Source organism: Condylura cristata, unplaced genomic scaffold (assembly GCF_000260355.1).
Source record: "Condylura cristata isolate star-nosed mole 26May11 unplaced genomic scaffold, ConCri1.0 scaffold00020, whole genome shotgun sequence".
NCBI lineage: Eukaryota > Metazoa > Chordata > Mammalia > Eulipotyphla > Talpidae > Condylura > Condylura cristata.
The window spans coordinates 25762457-25779084 of NW_004567121.1; the positions used below are offsets into that span (position 1 = coordinate 25762457).

A 16628-nucleotide genomic window follows, 5' to 3' on the forward strand; every position below is an offset into this window, starting at 1 on the left:
CTTTGACTTGAAGTCTGACTTTAATTGTACTGTTAAGCAGTCTTTTAGAAGGGGTAATTCAGGATAATGAGCATGGACTTCTCAACTATGCTGACCTAGCTCAACATAGCTGCCACTGGTCAGCTATGGGATGTTGCCCAAATCACTTAACCCCCCTGGATCAGTGCTTTATGCATAAATACGGGAAACTAACATAGGGTTGTTATAAACTTAAAATAAATATCTAATGTGCCAGATATTGTCTAATCTCCAATAAGCCTTTGCCCAGAATTTGTTGCAGGACAAGGAGAGAGGCACCCCAAGCCCCCCAAACCTGCCTCCTCTAAATAGCTTCTGTTCTGCCATCTGCCGCATCAAGACAAAACATACCTAAGACCTTTAGTAGAAAGTAACTTTAATGCAATTAGTGTGCAATACAGTGATAGGGAAGAATAGTTTTCAAATCAAGCACTCAAAATCACTCATCCCCTTGTGAGTAAATGTCCGTCCATACAGGGTTAGCCCAAAGCAGGGCCACTGAGACCTGAAAGCCTGACACAAGTCTAAAACACCTTGTCATGGGGACCCATAGAAAAAGGCAGAAACCGTCAGACAAGTCTGGAAGGAAAAGGGCAAAATCAAAATCAAGATCAACACTGCCATTGTTAACCTCCCTGTGGGCCTCTCACCCACATCTGTTCAACCAGTACAGTACCAAAAAGCAAGTGCAGCTTCTTCACATATCTTTCTGTTCTATGTGTCTCTTTCAGGACTCCTTCTTCTTCTCCTTCTCCCCCAGTCTCCTCCCATGTCTTCTTCTCCAGGTCTCTCAGCTCCACCTTCCCTTGGGTAGGGCAAGGATCCTGGAACCTCCCCTTTTCCTGGGGACCTCTCTGTTACATTTATATTACATTAGTGATATTTAATGATAAACGAGACTTTGGACTCCAAATATAACCTTTCCCCATTTTAAGATGCTTTATTTAGCTTGGAGGAGGTAAAAAATATTTAGTTAACTATGTTATAAACTACTTAAAAAAAAAAAAGACCCAGTCTGAATAAGCATATAGTGAATACTACACTTTCATCAGTCTTCCTGGTCAGTCTGGGCCTGTCAAGCTGGCAGAGCCATCAAAAGAGACGAATCTGGGAGGAAATGCGGCTCAGCTGGAAACCAAGCCCTGCTCAGCAAATGGGGTCGGTCCAGACGTCGTCTGTCAAACTCATTTCCGGGCGTTTTACTTATACATCTTAGGGGGTGATCGGATAACTTTCGATTGATGGTTACTAGCGAGAGGGCCCTTTCACGGGACGTCACAGTTTATACAGCGCTGTCACAGGCTTTATCTCTGAGGCGAAGCTGGTGGCATTTTGTCAGCGGTCAGTAGTGTACTCCGCCCTCATTACGAAGATGAAGTGGGCCCCCAACGGGAGTGGGTCTCCATCTCTAACAGCTACTCGAGTAGGGCCCGGCGGATCCCAAGTCCCGACCTCGACCTCCCACACTCTAAGCACGCAGACGGCGAAGCCGGGCTCTACCTGCCTGGGCTGCTGCGCCCGGGCGCCGGGCAGGGAACGGCTGTGTGCCGGCCACGTCACTCGTCTGCGACGGCGCCTGCGCTCAACACCATGCTGTCAGCTGGCGGTGGTGGCTCGTGTCTGCTGCGGCTGCGACGCTTTCGCAGGCGGCCAAGACTTGGGACCTGCTCACTCTTGCATGGCTTTGGACTAGACCTCTGCCAAGGAGCGCGGGCACTGTGTTGCGAAGCTTCTAGAGACGCACGAGATGGAGAAGGAGAGCAGTGTCAGGTGGCACAGAGCAAAGCCCCCGGCTCGGAGTCGCCCCCTTTTCTCCCTCTGCGGGTCCGGGGCTTTAGGACTAGATGTCTTTCGTCATTGGAAAACTTCAGACTGCCGACGCCTCGCGAGGAGACACCCTCTCGAGAGCACGAGGACTCGAGTGCCGACCAGGATCAGTTTGGTCCCGCATTTCGGGGATCCGCACTCCAATCGGCGGTTGAGGTCGAAGACCTTCACGTTTCTTCTGCCTGTTCAACTTCCCGAGAGGAACCCTTTCAGGCTGGGGAGCTGATTTTAGCTGAGATTGGGAAGAGAGAAACACAATCTAAAAAATTATTTAAATTGAGCAACACCGGACACTTCAATGGAAACTGGGGGAAGGTATCATTCAGCGACATTGTGGGGAAGTTCCCCGGCCAGATAGTGAGGAGTTCTTCGGGTAAGCAATTTATACTGAAGAGGCCGACATTAGAAGACTATGTATTACTGATGAAAAGAGGACCTACCATAACATACCCAAAGGTAAAGCTATGGGCATTAGGTGCATATTGGTTCCAAAAAGGATAAAATTAATGCAGTTGTATATTCCTGAGTAATGTACTTTAAACACATGTCAGAACGTTAAACTTTTTGCTGTTCTAAGCCTGGATATGACTTTTACATATCTTGTCATTGCTAATTTTAAGAGGAAACAGCCAGATTTAATCTTTATTTGGGAGTCTCTGGTCTGTAAAATGAACAGTATCACTTCACTTATAGAGTGATGTGGACTCAATAGGCATATAGAAAGTATTACATTTATTTCCCCCTAATTCTTCAGTTTGCAAGGTCAGCACTGGGGAATGTTGAAGAGTTTGCTAGTGGCTTATTTCACTCCTTAGTCACACTTATAGTCCTTGTAGATTTTTTTTTTTTTTTTTTTTTGTAATTGAGAACATCAGGACTAGTGTGAAGACTCGATGGCCAGTCTGGCAAATAATAGATTACTATATTAAAGGGACTATTTTAGAGGTGAGGTGATGAACCAGTACTTGTTCTCAACATCCTAGAGGAGGTGAGGAAGAATAAGCAAGTAAATGAAAGAATAAGATCATTTTAGGTGCTGCTAAGTGCCATGAAGAGAAATAGAATAAAATGACATTGTGTTGAGTGACCTGCAGGAGAATAGTTTGTCAGGTGGTTAGAGATGGCCTCTTATGAGGCACAGGATAAGGAGGCGCATTTAGGAAGAGCCAACTATGCAAATATCTAGATGCAGCATGTTTTTGTAAAAGAAGACTGTTGTAGAGTTCCTATTGTGGGCCTGGGTGGGTAAAGGAGAGAATGGTATAAAATATGGAGAAAGTAGTATCTCATTCCTTGTGCATTGAACCACCATTGAAAGGTTCTAAGCTGGACTCCAATCTATTTTAAAAGGTTTATGTATGGACCAAGAAAACCTTCCATGAGATTTTAGGTCAGTGGGGTATCATAAGCTCTTGGTGGAAATGTCTTTTTTTAAAACACTGAATAGGGAGTGATGATATGTTTTTCATACTATCCTGATTAATGTGAAAAAACAGTTTGCACAGTTGCAGAAGCCTAGCATGTGGTAAAGTTTCAATAAACAGTTCTTATTACTATCTTTCATGATATTCTTTTTAATTAACAAAAAAAAATTTTCCAGTATAGTCTATGGCAAATGAGTCATCCAGTCTATTTCTCTTATCTTAATTCTAAATAGAGGTTCATCATTCCATGTAGAGAGTATGCAATAACTTCCTAACTAGTTTTCCTGCTTGGTTTCTTTCTGGTTTTGTATTTCCCGTACTCCTTTGTATAAAAATTAATCTTTATAGGGGCCCTCCCTGGTGGTGCAATGGGTTAGGATGCAGCACTGCAAGCTGGCCACAACCACCTCAGTGCGAGTTCGATCCCTGGCCCCAGAGGTGACCACATGGCATGGCAGACCTCTTCCCACATGCCCACTGCTCCCCTCAACAGTGTACTTTGTCAGTCTGCCTGTTCTGCTCCCCACCCTGTCTCTGGTGAAGACTCTCACTGCCCCTGCACCTCTGGCTTGTACCCCAGTTCTGTATGAATAAATAAATCTTTAAAAAATTAATTTTATAAAATATCATATTTTTTAAATGGCATTTATATCACCTAGCTCACACACCCCACTTAGTAGATCAAAATCAAATGTTTCAGCATGGCTTCAACCTCTCTTCACCTCTCCTCCTGAGATGGCCATACTGTTTGCTTTACTTCTGTATTGTTTCTAGCTTGTGGTTGTTTTCTTAAATTCTGCACTTTAAAGAATTCTTTAAGTCAGGCAGTCCACTGATTTCTCCTATTTCTCATCTCCTGTTGTACTTACTGTCTATAATGCTGGTATTATACTTAAATGTTACTTTTTTCAACTAAATGATTCTTATTACATCAAGTAAAATATAAACTTTTGGTAGATGGGCCAAAGACTAATCCTTTTATTCACTTCTTTCTTCTCCATGTCTAAGATAGTGTACTATCCTAGGTACCTATACTAAGGTACTAAGTATATATTTATTGGTCACTGAATTACCCATACTGTATTTTAATCTTAGGATGTGAGTGTGCTGCTATTGATGATGAATATCCACCCAGGTGATACTGTTTTGGAAGCTGGCTCTGGCTCTGGTGCAATGAGCTTATTTTTATCCAAAGCAGGTAAGTGCTTAGGATAAGTGAACTGAATTTAGATAACGTGACAAAACATTTAATTTGTTCAATATAACAGAAAGTTAAATTTTCTTTTTATTTTATATATTTATTTCAGTCATTATCTTCTAACCTTTTGCTTTCTTTGTTCTCTTGCTCCTTCCATGCCTTTTAATTCTTTAACTTTTTGTAATTATACTTTTCAGTGGAGCATAACAACTACAGAAATGTGTACAGATCATAAGTGTATCTGTCAAATTTTTTAAAAAGATTTTACTTATGCATACAAGAGCTTTGACAAAATAAAATTGTGGCATTTTCTTAACTGGATTAATACCATGAAATAACATATATATTTTAATTAAGTCGGATCAAAAGGAAGAGTCGTAAGTTTTGAAATACGAAAAGACCACCATGAACTGGCTAAGAAGAATTACAAACATTGGCGTGATTCATGGAAAATAAGTCATGTAGAAGAATGGCCCGACAATGTGGATTTTATTCATAAAGATATTTCAGGAGCAACTGACGACATAAAATCTTTGATATTTGATGCGGTAGGTTTTCTAAATTGGGTTCTATGACATTACACATTTAATAAGGATCACATTTTTTAATATGGGTATTCCTTGAGTATTTGCTCTGTTTCTAGGATTGCAAGTACTATTTTTCTTTAATATCATGGCTAGATTTAGGAAAGAGATATACTGAATCAGCTGCCATTTGTTAATAATGCACTCTAATTGCCAGAGACCAGCTCCGGTGAATAGGGTTGAGGAGAGGGATCTGAAAGAACCACCAGAAATAAATGACAGACACTAAACAGAGTTTAAGAGAAATGGGACCTACGGGTCCAAGGCTTCTCAGTACAAGCTCAGGCGTCCCAAGTGCCTGGGCAACTCATACTTACTGAGACAGCCCCCTGCTCCGGTTTAGTTCCAAGACAGTAGTTATTTTATTTCTTAGACTATCATTTTTCTGGCACACATCTTTCGCCAAGTTTCTGTGTTATCCCGTTATTTTGCTCTCTTTTGTTTCCCAGGCATAGTTTCCTTGACACAAGAATGAACATCCTGATCTGTACAAGAGCCAGTCTTCTGACCATTGCTGACCAGTCTCTTAGCCATGTCTTCCAGTTATGACCCTGACTTTCCCCTTTCTCAGCACTTCACTCCTTAGGGGTCTCCAGCAGATAATGACTGAAAACTAGGAGGCATTATTGTCTTGATCATTGCAAACCTCAGCAATTACAAGTTAAATAAATAATAATTTAGAAGCAGCATTGGGAGTATAGTAAGCCCAGTGCCTCGCTTCATGTTGTAAGAGTTGGAGGAATAAATAACCTCCATTTGAGAGAGGACAGGCAAAGACATTTAGACAGTTCAAGTCAGGATGAAGAGGGGTAGCATTAGAGATGTTAAAGATAGAGACATCTGTCATTAACAAAGCTCTAGAAAGTGGGGTGTGTGGAAGAAGAATAAGCTGAGTTAGGGGGAAAGTAGAGTAATATGAAGATAGAAGGATTATTGTGAAGAGGGTTTGATTTGAAGCCATGACCAGTGATGGAGACATGGGACATGGAAGTAATAGCTGCCTTCAAAGTTTGACAATTGTAGTATAAACTGTTTTATCCTTGATAGCCTTAGTACTTTATAGCTTGACACTATGGACTGAGATCTGGGCAAGGAGTCTTTTTTTTTTTTCAACTATATTTCCATCTTTTTTTTTTAAAAAAGATATTTATGCTGCAGGGCTTTTCCTTTGAATATAAAATACATATTTGAGATATGGCAAAAGCAGAACTAAAGCTTTAATGTTTTATGTGCATGTTTGTATATGAAATAAAGCTAAAGGACAGTTCCTTAGTATTTCCAAGTGTAAGGCATACCATTATAATTTTTATGTAGTCAAGTAATGTCACAAGTTGTATAATAATAAATATGCCTTTTTAAAAGCAGTAAAGTGGCAGTTTATGGTACTGTTTTCTAAAAAATGAAGTATTATGAGTAATAGCTTCCCAAAAGTGTATCATTTCATCACAATACAAGAATATCTATACTTCATTTAAACAGAACTCAGTCTGATCACTTTTCTCCTCCCTACAGGTAGCTCTGGATATGTTGAATCCTCAAGTTGCTTTGCCCGTCTTATACCCAAATCTTAAACAGGGTGGTGTATGTGCTGTATATCTAGCAAAGTAAGAATGTAGCTGTTCTACATTATAATGTAGTTTTGTCTAAGTACTAGGTTAAACTGTTCATATTTTGTAACTTAGTTTTATACACACACACACACATTATCCCATAATACTATTATACAACATAGGTCCCAAATTCAGTTTTATTGTTGTTTAACTCATCCTTTACGTAAATGGTCATGTTGGATGTGCATTCCTTCTGATACTTCAGAAGAAAAGTTTAAAAGTATAATGTTAACAATAATGTTACATTATGATCTGTGTATATTTTTTACTTAGTATTCTGTGAAATTGCTTATTTTTCCCTTGATTTAACCATAGCATTTGGGGTTGAGTAAGATATATGGTAAACTTAAAGCATATATACACATATAATTATTATTTATATAGAAATTTAAAGTATATTTTTCACTTTTCTGAAAGTATCACACAGGTTATTGAACTTTTAGATGGAATTCGCACCTGTGAACTTGCTCTTTCATGTGAAAAGATAAGCGAAGTTATTGTTAGAGACTGGTTGGTTTGTCTTGCAAAACAGAAAAATGGAATTTTAGTACAAAAAGTAGAACCTAAAATCAACACAGACCTCCATTCTGAAAAGAATATGAAAATTGAAGGTGAGATGTTTCCAGGGGATAAGCATGGTGAGCTTCTCTTTTATTTTAGGCACATGCTGGCAAAATAAGAGTGGGTTTCTGAATATATTGACCAACAGATTATAAAAGTATTTCTCAGGGATATGTTGTTTTTTTTTGCCAAAAGAAACTGAAGTGTATTTATTCTGTTAAATTAAAATTTCTAAGGGATTTTATATAAAACTGATACCTTAGAAGAATTGAGCTTTTTATAATATTCATATTTACTTGTTATTTGTGAAATACTTGATATATGCAAAGGAAGAAATGGCTTAATTTAGATCAATGATTATTGGAAGGAAAAGGATATAATAGAACCTGACATATGAAAAGAGATAATATTCCCCAAAGGAAGTCCTAAGATGCTGCTAGGAAGATAATTCTTCAAAGCACCAAATTTAGGACTTTGTTGTATGTATACATTATCTAGGACAGGACAGGTTTTTCAAATATTCACTGATTTATGCTATGGAATTATCTACCTGGATATAAAACCTTACATAAATTTATCTCAGTAATCCTTGACAAATTGTTTCTATAACTGGCAAACAAATGCTTTAAAAAAAATGTGAGAGAAACAAACTTTACAGTAAAAGGAATTTGTGTTATAACAGTTTTGTGAGCAAATTATAAAGTATGTACCTGATAATACATATTTTGTTTTACAACAGAAGAATCATATTCTGATTTTCCATATGGATCATTTCCTTATATTGCTAGACCTGTACACTGGCAAACTGGTCATACTGGTGAGTATTAAATGGCTATATAAAATGGTGTTTTCTTTTAATTATCTTAGTTACCTTACTTTTTTCTCCCCTAAATTAGCTTTTCTTGTCCAGTTGAGGAAGTTCAAACCACAACTTGGCTGAGAACCTCAGATGACAGCAACTGATTTGAAGACAGAAGAGTATCAAAATAGAACTTTATATTGCAAGTCACTATTTTCATAAATTGGGATTTTTAGCCATTACTCTGATTTTTTATAACTTTTACATATAATTTTTAAAAATAACAAAAGCTAAAGAAAGAGTGTAACATTTCAAAACTGCTCATGTGTCCCATTTTGACATTTGTCTTGCAGCTAGTTTGGTATTATGTAGTTAATTATCCCAAGTTGGCTTTGTTGCACCATCTCACTCTTCACTTCCTGTAAACCATGCCATAGATTTGTCTTTCTTCATAAAATTATTTTTCTGTTCTTTGTTTGATTGATGGTCATTGGCTACCAAAATAAAATAGGCATTTTAAGAAAAAATTTATATATCTTTATATTTTAAAAGCTTGTATATATTTTAAAAAATAAAGTAATTGAGTTAATAGTAATAAGGGAGGAATTGATAATATAACCACCTTAAAAATTGTAAGAAAAACAATTATAAGAAAAAAATTATCAATTCTTGAATCTCTTTTATCTTCAAATCTTTTTAACCAGCTTGAAAGAAACTTAGAATTGTTCTGTTGTTATATAAACCAAACATTTGGTGAAATAGGTTACTTTCTAAATATGAATTAGGACAAGGCTTATTATTCATAGACACTAGTTATTTAGCATTTACCATGTCATTTTATTGTTTTAAGAACTTTAATAATGAATGTTTTTCACTTATTTTTTCTCATCTTTAATGTTCTCTATCTATGTTTTTATATTTTTTTTAGTGAGGGAGAATTGGGGTGAAGGCCAGAAGTACAAGGGTGGGAGGGTGAGAGGCTTCACCAGAGACAGAGTGGGAGCAGAACAGGTAGATCTACTGAAATACACTGCTGAGGGGAGCAGCAGGTCAGACAAGAGAGGTCTGCTGTGCCATGTCTATTAGCTCACTGGCTGGGGATCCAATTCTTAACTGTGGCTGGTGATGGATTGATGGTACTGAGCCACCAGGCAGGCCCCTATGTTGGTTTTAAAGTAGTACCTGGGAACTGAGCTTCCTGAATTCTGCTCTTAGACTAGAACTATTTAAAACAGCATATATTTTAAATAACATTTTACTATTTTTCATTATGTGGAAAATTTTAACCTCAAATCTTTGCCTTTATATTCATACAAATATAAAATTAGCTGTTATAAATGTTCCAAAGCAACACACCGTATTGTAATGTAATAAGGGCTTTGCTCTAGTCAGCAAATTACCTGTGCATGTGATGATTAAATTGACACCTGAATGCTAAGTAAGAGTTAACTACAGCAGAAAGAGGAAAATTTAAAAGTTCAGGAATGCTGAGGTTGCATGAAACAACTGTAAAGATAGGCAGGGGTTAGGCCATGTAGGATCTATTAAGGAGTTTGTCCTAAGAAAAACAAGGTGCTGTTGAAGGATTTAATGAAGCAACATACTTAAATATGTATCTGAACACTCATACAATAATAATGGCTTTATAGTTTTTGTAATGTTTCCAGATAGAAGCTCTAAAGTACATTTTGAACTTTGTTATGGAACATTGCCTTTTCATCTGCCTTTCTATTTACCTAGTAGTGAATTCTCTTCTTCATTCATTTGTTTATTTGCCAGGCCCTACTTGTACTATTTGTAGAAGGACTAATGCAAATACAGAAAAAATGTATCCTCTACTCCTGTTTCATGTGGAATAATTAGTTTCTGTTCAGTACACCATGCTTAGTAGATGGTGAACTGAATAAGAACTCTCTTACAGTGTCCATTAGAATTTTTTTTTAATTTATTTATTTATGCATACAGAACTAGGGTTCAGGCCAGAGGCACATGGACAGTGAGAAGATTCACCAGAGACAGGCCAGAGGCACAGGGACAGTGAGAGGATTCACCAGAGACAGAGTGGGGAGCAGAACAGGCAGAATGATGAAATACACTGCTGAGGGGAGCAGGTCAGGAAAGTTCTGCCAGAACATGTGGATCACCTCCAGGGCTGGGGATCGAACTTGCACTAAAGCAGCTGCGGCTTTACCCTGTGCTTTCAGTGCTTTTCAGTGCTGTGCTTTACCCTGTTGCGCTACCAGGGAGGGCCTATAGCCATGTTTTGAGAGAAAAAAAAATTAAAGGTAGAAAAATACACTTTTACCTGAAAATTGAGTTGTGTCTAAAAGATAAAAGCATCAATAACCATTTATGCCAAGTTTTAGCATGAAAAACTGGAGCAAAGCAGTAGCCCTTTAATTTCTCTTGTAGAAGGCTGAATTCAGTTTTCTGCCACCATAAACTTTAGGTCAACCAGAGGAAGAAAAATTTGCTAGAGAGGTCACTAGGGAATTGGGGATCAGCAGCTACTGAGGCAGAGACCAATCACCCTCGTCCCATTTGCATACTCTATTAAGCCTATTAAGGGAAAATGAACGTAAATGTTTACTGGCTAAATGTATGTATGATCAAGAATTTTTCCTTACACTGCCTGCTCTCTGTGATCCTGAAACTAAGGATTTTACATTTAATCTTAAGTTAATACTCTGAGTAAAACAATAAGGAGTAAATGTTCCTTTCTGTATTGTAACTGTAGATCCTAAACCATGGCTTCAGGATGAAACTGGTTCCTAGGTAAAAGCAATTTCATGATGTAAAAATAAACTTTTTAATAAAATTTAAAAAAAAAGGCAATTTCATTTACAATTCTGCTATATTTAGTGCCCCATTTTTCACCCACAATCCCTCAGATACCTACTATTTTTTCCAAAGCTGAAACTTACTCCCTATGTGTACCTGATTTCCTGTCATGAAAGCAAAGCCTAAAATAGAATGTTTCTACTTTTTGTAGCTGAAGTTGATAGTCTAAATAAAATATAACTGTTTCTGTTCTGCTTTCTGTAAATACTTGTTCAAATTGTGGTTGGAAATCTCTCCCAAAGGACTCCATACAACTTTTCATCAGGAACTTAGTTCCTATATACTTTCACCATTCCCTCACTAAGTTGTCTACCAGAATACTTCTATGGCAGGTTATTTTCACTATCAAAGTCAAGATCTCATCAAAGGGGCAGTAAAGCATAACTTTTTGCAACTAGTCTCTAGAGTCAGAGGGACAGGTTGCAAATGTTACTCCACTACCTTGGGCACATCACTTAATCTAAGACTTAGTTTCTTTATCTACTAAGTGGTGACAACTGAATTTACCTTAGGGTTGGCTGTGAACATTCAATGAGATTATGAATGTTTAATGCTTAACATATTGCCAAAACATTTTAAAATATCTGGTAAATATGAACTATTGAAAGGATCAAAGAGTATAGGTAAAGAGAGGGGAGGATGCTAAATGGTAATTATGGTATACTGTTTGCCCTCAAATATCAGGGAAACATTAAAAATCATCCATACAGGGCCCCTCCTGGTGGTACAGTGGGTTAAAGCACAATACTAAGAAGCTAAAGCCACTTCCACATGAGTTCGATCCCCGCCTGCCCCGGAGGTCACCCACATGGCATGGCAGACCTCTCCTGACCCGCCTGCTACTCCCCTCAGGAGTATACCTTGATGATCTGCCTGTTCTGCTCCCCACTCTGTCTCTGGTGAATCCTCTCACCACACCTGCACCTCTGGCCTGTACCCCAGTTCTGCATGCATAAATAAATACATCTTAAAAAATCATCCATACAAGTGTTACAAAGCAAGCAAATAAGTATATAAACAAGTCATTAGTGATTTCTACTATAGCAAGGGAATGGAACCATGACTGAAGCATGACCTATACTTTCAAGAGTGTTAGTCTAGTTTCTCTTATTAAAACTTCAGTAATCACTTTCCATCTCCTACGGTTATGGTAAAATTCTGAAATAATGTGCATCTATCAGAAAGAGCTATAAGAAATCTGTCATTCTTCAGATGAGTGAAGAACTGGAAGGAAGGTGTCATAATAAGTTTCTAGTTCATAGAAACTTACTTTTTCTTTTAAAAAAGATCTATTTAGGGCCCTCCCTGGTGGCGCAGCAGGTTAAAGCACAGCACTGAGAAGCTAAAGCCACTTCCGCATGAGTTCGATTCCCGCCTGCCCCGGAGGTGACCACATGGTGTGGCAGACCTCTCCTGACCCACCCGCTGCTCCCCTCAGCAGTGTACTTTGTTGATCTGCCTGTTCTGCTCCCTACTCTGTCTCTGGTGAATCCTCTCACCCTCTGCATCTCTGGCCTGTACCCCAGTTCTGTATGCACAGATAAATAAATCTTTAAAAAAAAAAAAAGATTTATCTATGCATACAAAACTGGGGTACAGCCAGAGGTGCAGAGGTGGTAAGAGGTTTCACCAGAGACAGAGTGGGAAGAACAGACAGATTGACAAAGTACACTGCTGAGGAGAGCAGCAGGCGGGTCAAGAGAAGTCTGCCACAACATGTGGATCACCTTTGGGAGCAAGAATTGAACTTGCACTTCAGTAGCTGTGGCCAGCTTCATAGTGCTGTGTCCTAACCTGCTGTGCCACCAGAGAGGCCTCATATTATTTTCTAATTAATGTTAGATACAATTCAAAGTCACTCAAATGTCAACAAAAATGAAAAGATATGAAAATAAATTTAGGCATTTAGATCATGCCATTCTTGAGAATCAGGTTTTCAAAATATGAAAAAATGCTTTATAAGTAAAAAAAGTATATAGCTTCAATTTAAAAAAAAAGTGGAAAATAACAAGGTACACAGAATTACAAAGTTTTAACAGCCAAAACAATTTGGCTTGGGTATACAAATAGACACATAGATCAAGAAAATACAATAGAGAACCCAGAAATAATTTTTTTAAGATTTATTTATTCATACAGAATTGGGGTACAAGCCAGAGGTGCAGCAGTAGCGAGAGGCTTCACCAGAGACTGGGGAGCAAAACAGGCAGATCCATGAAGTACACTTTTGAGGGAAGCAACGGGCGGGTCAGGAGAGGTCTGCCGTGCCATGTGGGTCACCTACGGAGCCAGGGATCAAATTTGCACTGAAGTGGCTGCAGCTGGCTTGCAGTGCTTCGTCCTGACCCGCTGTGCCACCAGGGAGGGCCCTCCAGAAATAATTCTACACAAATACGGTCAGTTGATTTATGATAAAGAAGCCAAGATATACAATTGCAAAAGGATAGTTTCTTCAACAAATGTTATTGGAACAATGACAGTCATACACAAAAGAATGAAACTGGGCCATTATAGTACATCATATACAAAAATCAACTCAAAATGGATTAAAGAGTTGAATATAAGACCTGACATCATAAAACGCCTAGAAGAAAACAGGGTAAAAGCCCCTTGACATTGTTCTTGGCAATGGTTTTTTGATTTGACCCCCAAAGCAAAGGAAACAAAAGCAAAAAATTCCATCAAACCAAAAAGACTCTTCATGACAAGGTAAATTATCAACAAAATGAAAAGGCAGCTTACTGAATGGGAGAAAATACTAATCACATATCTGATAAGGGATTATTATCCCAAAAAAGATACAGAAGTCCTACAACTCAACAAAAAGAATCCCATTAAAATGGCTGGATCCGAGTAGATATTTTTCTAAAGAAGACATACAAGTTGCCAACAGAAATGCGAAAAAGTACTCAGTATCACTAAACATCAGAGAAATGCAAATCAAAACCACAATAAGATATTTCATATTGGTTTGAATGGCTCTTATCAAAAAGACACTATGTTAATGAGTTGTTAAGGGAACCTACACATTGTTGGTGGTAATGTAAACTGGTGCAGCTACTATGGAAAAGAGTATGGAGGTTCCTCAAAAAGTTAAAAAACAAAACTACCATGAGATCCAGTAATTCCACTTTTAGGTATTTAACTGAAACAAAATTATTAACTTATCTGTATTCACTGCAGCATTTTTGCTGAGGTATGGAAACAATGCAACATAAGGATGAATGACTACAGAAAATGTGTGCATGTTTGTGTGTGTGTGTGTGAGAGAGAGCACAATTCAGCCATACAAAGGAATGAATGCACCACTTGGCCATAAAAAGGAAGGAATGAGATTCTACCATTTGCAGTAAGATTGATAGACCTGAAAGGTACTATATGAAGTGAAATCAGGCAAATACTATAGGATATCACATTCAAAATGGGAAGGAGGAGTGCAAGGGACTATGGCGGTGAATCACAGGTGCTATGGTAAAGGGAGAACTACAGGGACTATACTCGAAGGGAGAAATCAAATACTGTCCAAAAATTTACAACAATGTGAGAAAAAAAGAACTTAAAAAATAAAGGGAGCCCTCCCTGGTGGCACAGCAGGTTAAACACAACACTAAGAAGCTAAAGCCACTTCAGCATGAGTTCAATCCCTGCCGGCCCGCCCCGGAAGTGACCACATGGCACAGCAGACCTCTCCTGATCCACCGGCTGCTCCACTCAGCAGTGTACTTACTCGATCTGCCTGTTCTGCTCCCCACTGTCTCTGGTGAATCCTCTCACCACCTCGACACCTCTGGCTTGTACCCCAGTTCTGTATGCACAAATAAAAAAAAGGGGGGGGTGGGGAGGAAATGAAGGGAAAGTAAAAGGAAAGAAAGAAAGAACCAAGACAGATACAGAGAACATATTGGTGATTGCTAGAGGTAGTGAGGTAAATGGGGAGTGGCTGAAGGTACAAACTTCCAATTACAAATCATGGGGGTGTACTACTATACAGCAATGGTCACTACAGGTAATACTACTCTGTATTTTGAAGTTACTAAGAAAGTAGATCTTAAAAAGTTATCACAAGAAAATTGTAATTATGATAACGGAAGTTAGTGAAATATTTTGACAATGTATACATATACAAAAACTTACATTTTACATCTAAAACTAATAATGTTATATGTAAATTATATTTCAATTTTAAAAAGTGTATAAAGGAAAACCATTAATCACTGATAAAGCTAGATAGTGAAATTACAAGTAAATTTATTTTGTTGAATCTTCAATAAAATGAACATTTCAAAGAAAATGGCTCAGTCTCTTAAAATACTTAAAACAATATAGTTGTCAACTCATAATGTATTGGGTTTCAAGTTAGCATAAGTCACATTTAAAATGTAGTTTAGGTAAGCTACCACAACAAAATAATGATTCCAGTGCATAAAACAAATGAAATGGGAAAAGTCAGTGCTAATTTAATTCATTGTATATAATTTATGTACCTCTGCCTGTGAGGACTACTGGTCAATAAATTAACTTGGATTTATTAATAACTTACATATATCTCATTCTAACATCACTAAATCATACCTTGTGGATAGCTATAAGCTTGAGAAGGATCAACTGATATGTCCATTGAGAATGAGTTGTGTGATTCTTGAGACTGTTTTTCTACCACCTCTACCATATCACCAAATGATGATGATGATGAAGACAGTCCCAGTCTAACATATCTTCTTTTTTTACCACAAACTGAACAATCTATTGGTGTGGCACTAGGTCCCCGGGGCAGCTGAACTTCATCTCTGTTGTAGTTTCTGACAGCTCCACTGTGATGCACAGAGCGCTCTCGTTGCCATATATAATGGGTTGGAGCAATGGCCATGACCTATAGCAGAAAGTGTTCTTTTAGAATTTTAAAAAGAGCTCAAATTTAGTAAAATTAAATATAAAAAATTACAATTAAAGAACAGCTATCTGGAAAACAACCTAAAAATCTTAAGTTGCTGATGTTAAAAAAAAAACATGGTCAGAAACAGAATTACCTATAAAGTGACCTGTTGCTCAGATTCTTAAGACAATAGTTAACAGTGTTTAAATTATTTCTAACAGTACAGAACTAAAGCAACCTTCCAGGTTGTTCTATTCTGGATTGAGCTAAAAATAATTGCAATTGAGGTTTCCAACTATGTATAATGTAGATTAAATCTTAAAATGTTTACAATTATGAAAGTAATATGGTGAAGGAACACAGGTGAGTTAGTCTGTTTTTCAGTTATTTGTATTTTCCTATTTGTTATATGGAGAGAAGAGTGCCTATTTTAGAGGGTTGTTGCAAGGATAAGATGAGAAATTACAAGATGGGTGTTCCTACAATTTACTATTCAGCACCCCATTATTTGTGATAGTCTACTTTGTAATCTCAAGAGGTAGTACAAGTATTTAAAACAGACCCTGGGTGCTTTATTTATAATTGGAAAGACATGGAAACAACCCAAACGCCAAAAGTAGATGACTGGATTAAAAAGATGTGGTACATATACACAATGGAATATTATTCAGCAACCAAAAAAAAAGAAACACATGCCTTTTGCAGCAACATGGATGGAGCTGGAAAAGATCATGCTTAGTGAAATAAGCCAGAAAAGACAGGAAAAATACCAGATGGTTTCACTCAAGTATAAAGTGCCAGGTGAGAAAATAGTAATAATAATGAACAACTATATACCAGAGATATTTTATGGGGGTAGGGTGGGGAAATGGGATCAAAAACGGTGGGGGGAG

The 16628-nt window shown here is 37.8% G+C and overlaps 2 protein-coding genes across 5 annotated transcripts in view; one reads left to right on the top strand and one right to left on the bottom strand.

The window, feature by feature from the left end:
- Nucleotides 1-665: 665 nt before the first annotated feature.
- Nucleotides 666-8548, top strand: TRMT61B (tRNA methyltransferase 61B). Of its 2 annotated transcripts, none has more exons than XM_012727625.1 (7): nucleotides 666-2301; nucleotides 4365-4467; nucleotides 4825-5015; nucleotides 6564-6655; nucleotides 7079-7299; nucleotides 7962-8039; nucleotides 8119-8548. In XM_012727625.1, the coding sequence occupies exons 1-7, from the start codon at nucleotides 1609-1611 to the stop codon at nucleotides 8160-8162; spliced, it is 1422 nt and encodes a 473-aa protein (XP_012583079.1). In that variant the 5' UTR covers nucleotides 666-1608; the 3' UTR covers nucleotides 8163-8548. The 2 variants fall into 2 exon arrangements, with proteins under 2 accessions (XP_012583079.1, XP_012583080.1); XM_012727626.1 differs by having other exon boundaries at nucleotides 7079-7272; nucleotides 8119-8186.
- The window catches only part of SPDYA (speedy/RINGO cell cycle regulator family member A), a 19938-nt gene continuing 11722 nt past the window's right edge, over nucleotides 8413-16628 (bottom strand). Inside the window, exons 5-7 of one of the 3 annotated variants that reach the window (XM_004686328.2) lie at nucleotides 15435-15732; nucleotides 14586-14588; nucleotides 8413-8515 (exon numbers count right to left, since the gene is read on the bottom strand). In XM_004686328.2, coding sequence (XP_004686385.1) covers nucleotides 8427-8515; nucleotides 14586-14588; nucleotides 15435-15732 — 390 coding nt within the window. In that variant the 3' untranslated portion in view covers nucleotides 8413-8426. Of the gene's footprint in view, nucleotides 8516-14585; nucleotides 14589-15160; nucleotides 15733-16628 lie in introns of those variants that run through there. The other 2 variants (XM_012727627.1, XM_004686329.2) reach the window with 2 other exon arrangements.

What these genes read in the sequence shown, in the direction of transcription:
- TRMT61B (XM_012727625.1), top strand. Translation starts at nt 1,609, where the DNA reads ATGCTGTCAGCTGGCGGTGGTGGCTCGTGTCTGCTGCGGCTGCGACGC. An exon ending in CTACCATAACATACCCAAAG is followed by an intron (nt 2,302 to 4,364) that starts GTAAAGCTATGG and finishes TTTTAATCTTAG; the next exon opens with GATGTGAGTGTGCTGCTATT. An exon ending in GTTTCCAGGGGATAAGCATG is followed by an intron (nt 7,300 to 7,961) that starts GTGAGCTTCTCT and finishes GTTTTACAACAG; the next exon opens with AAGAATCATATTCTGATTTT.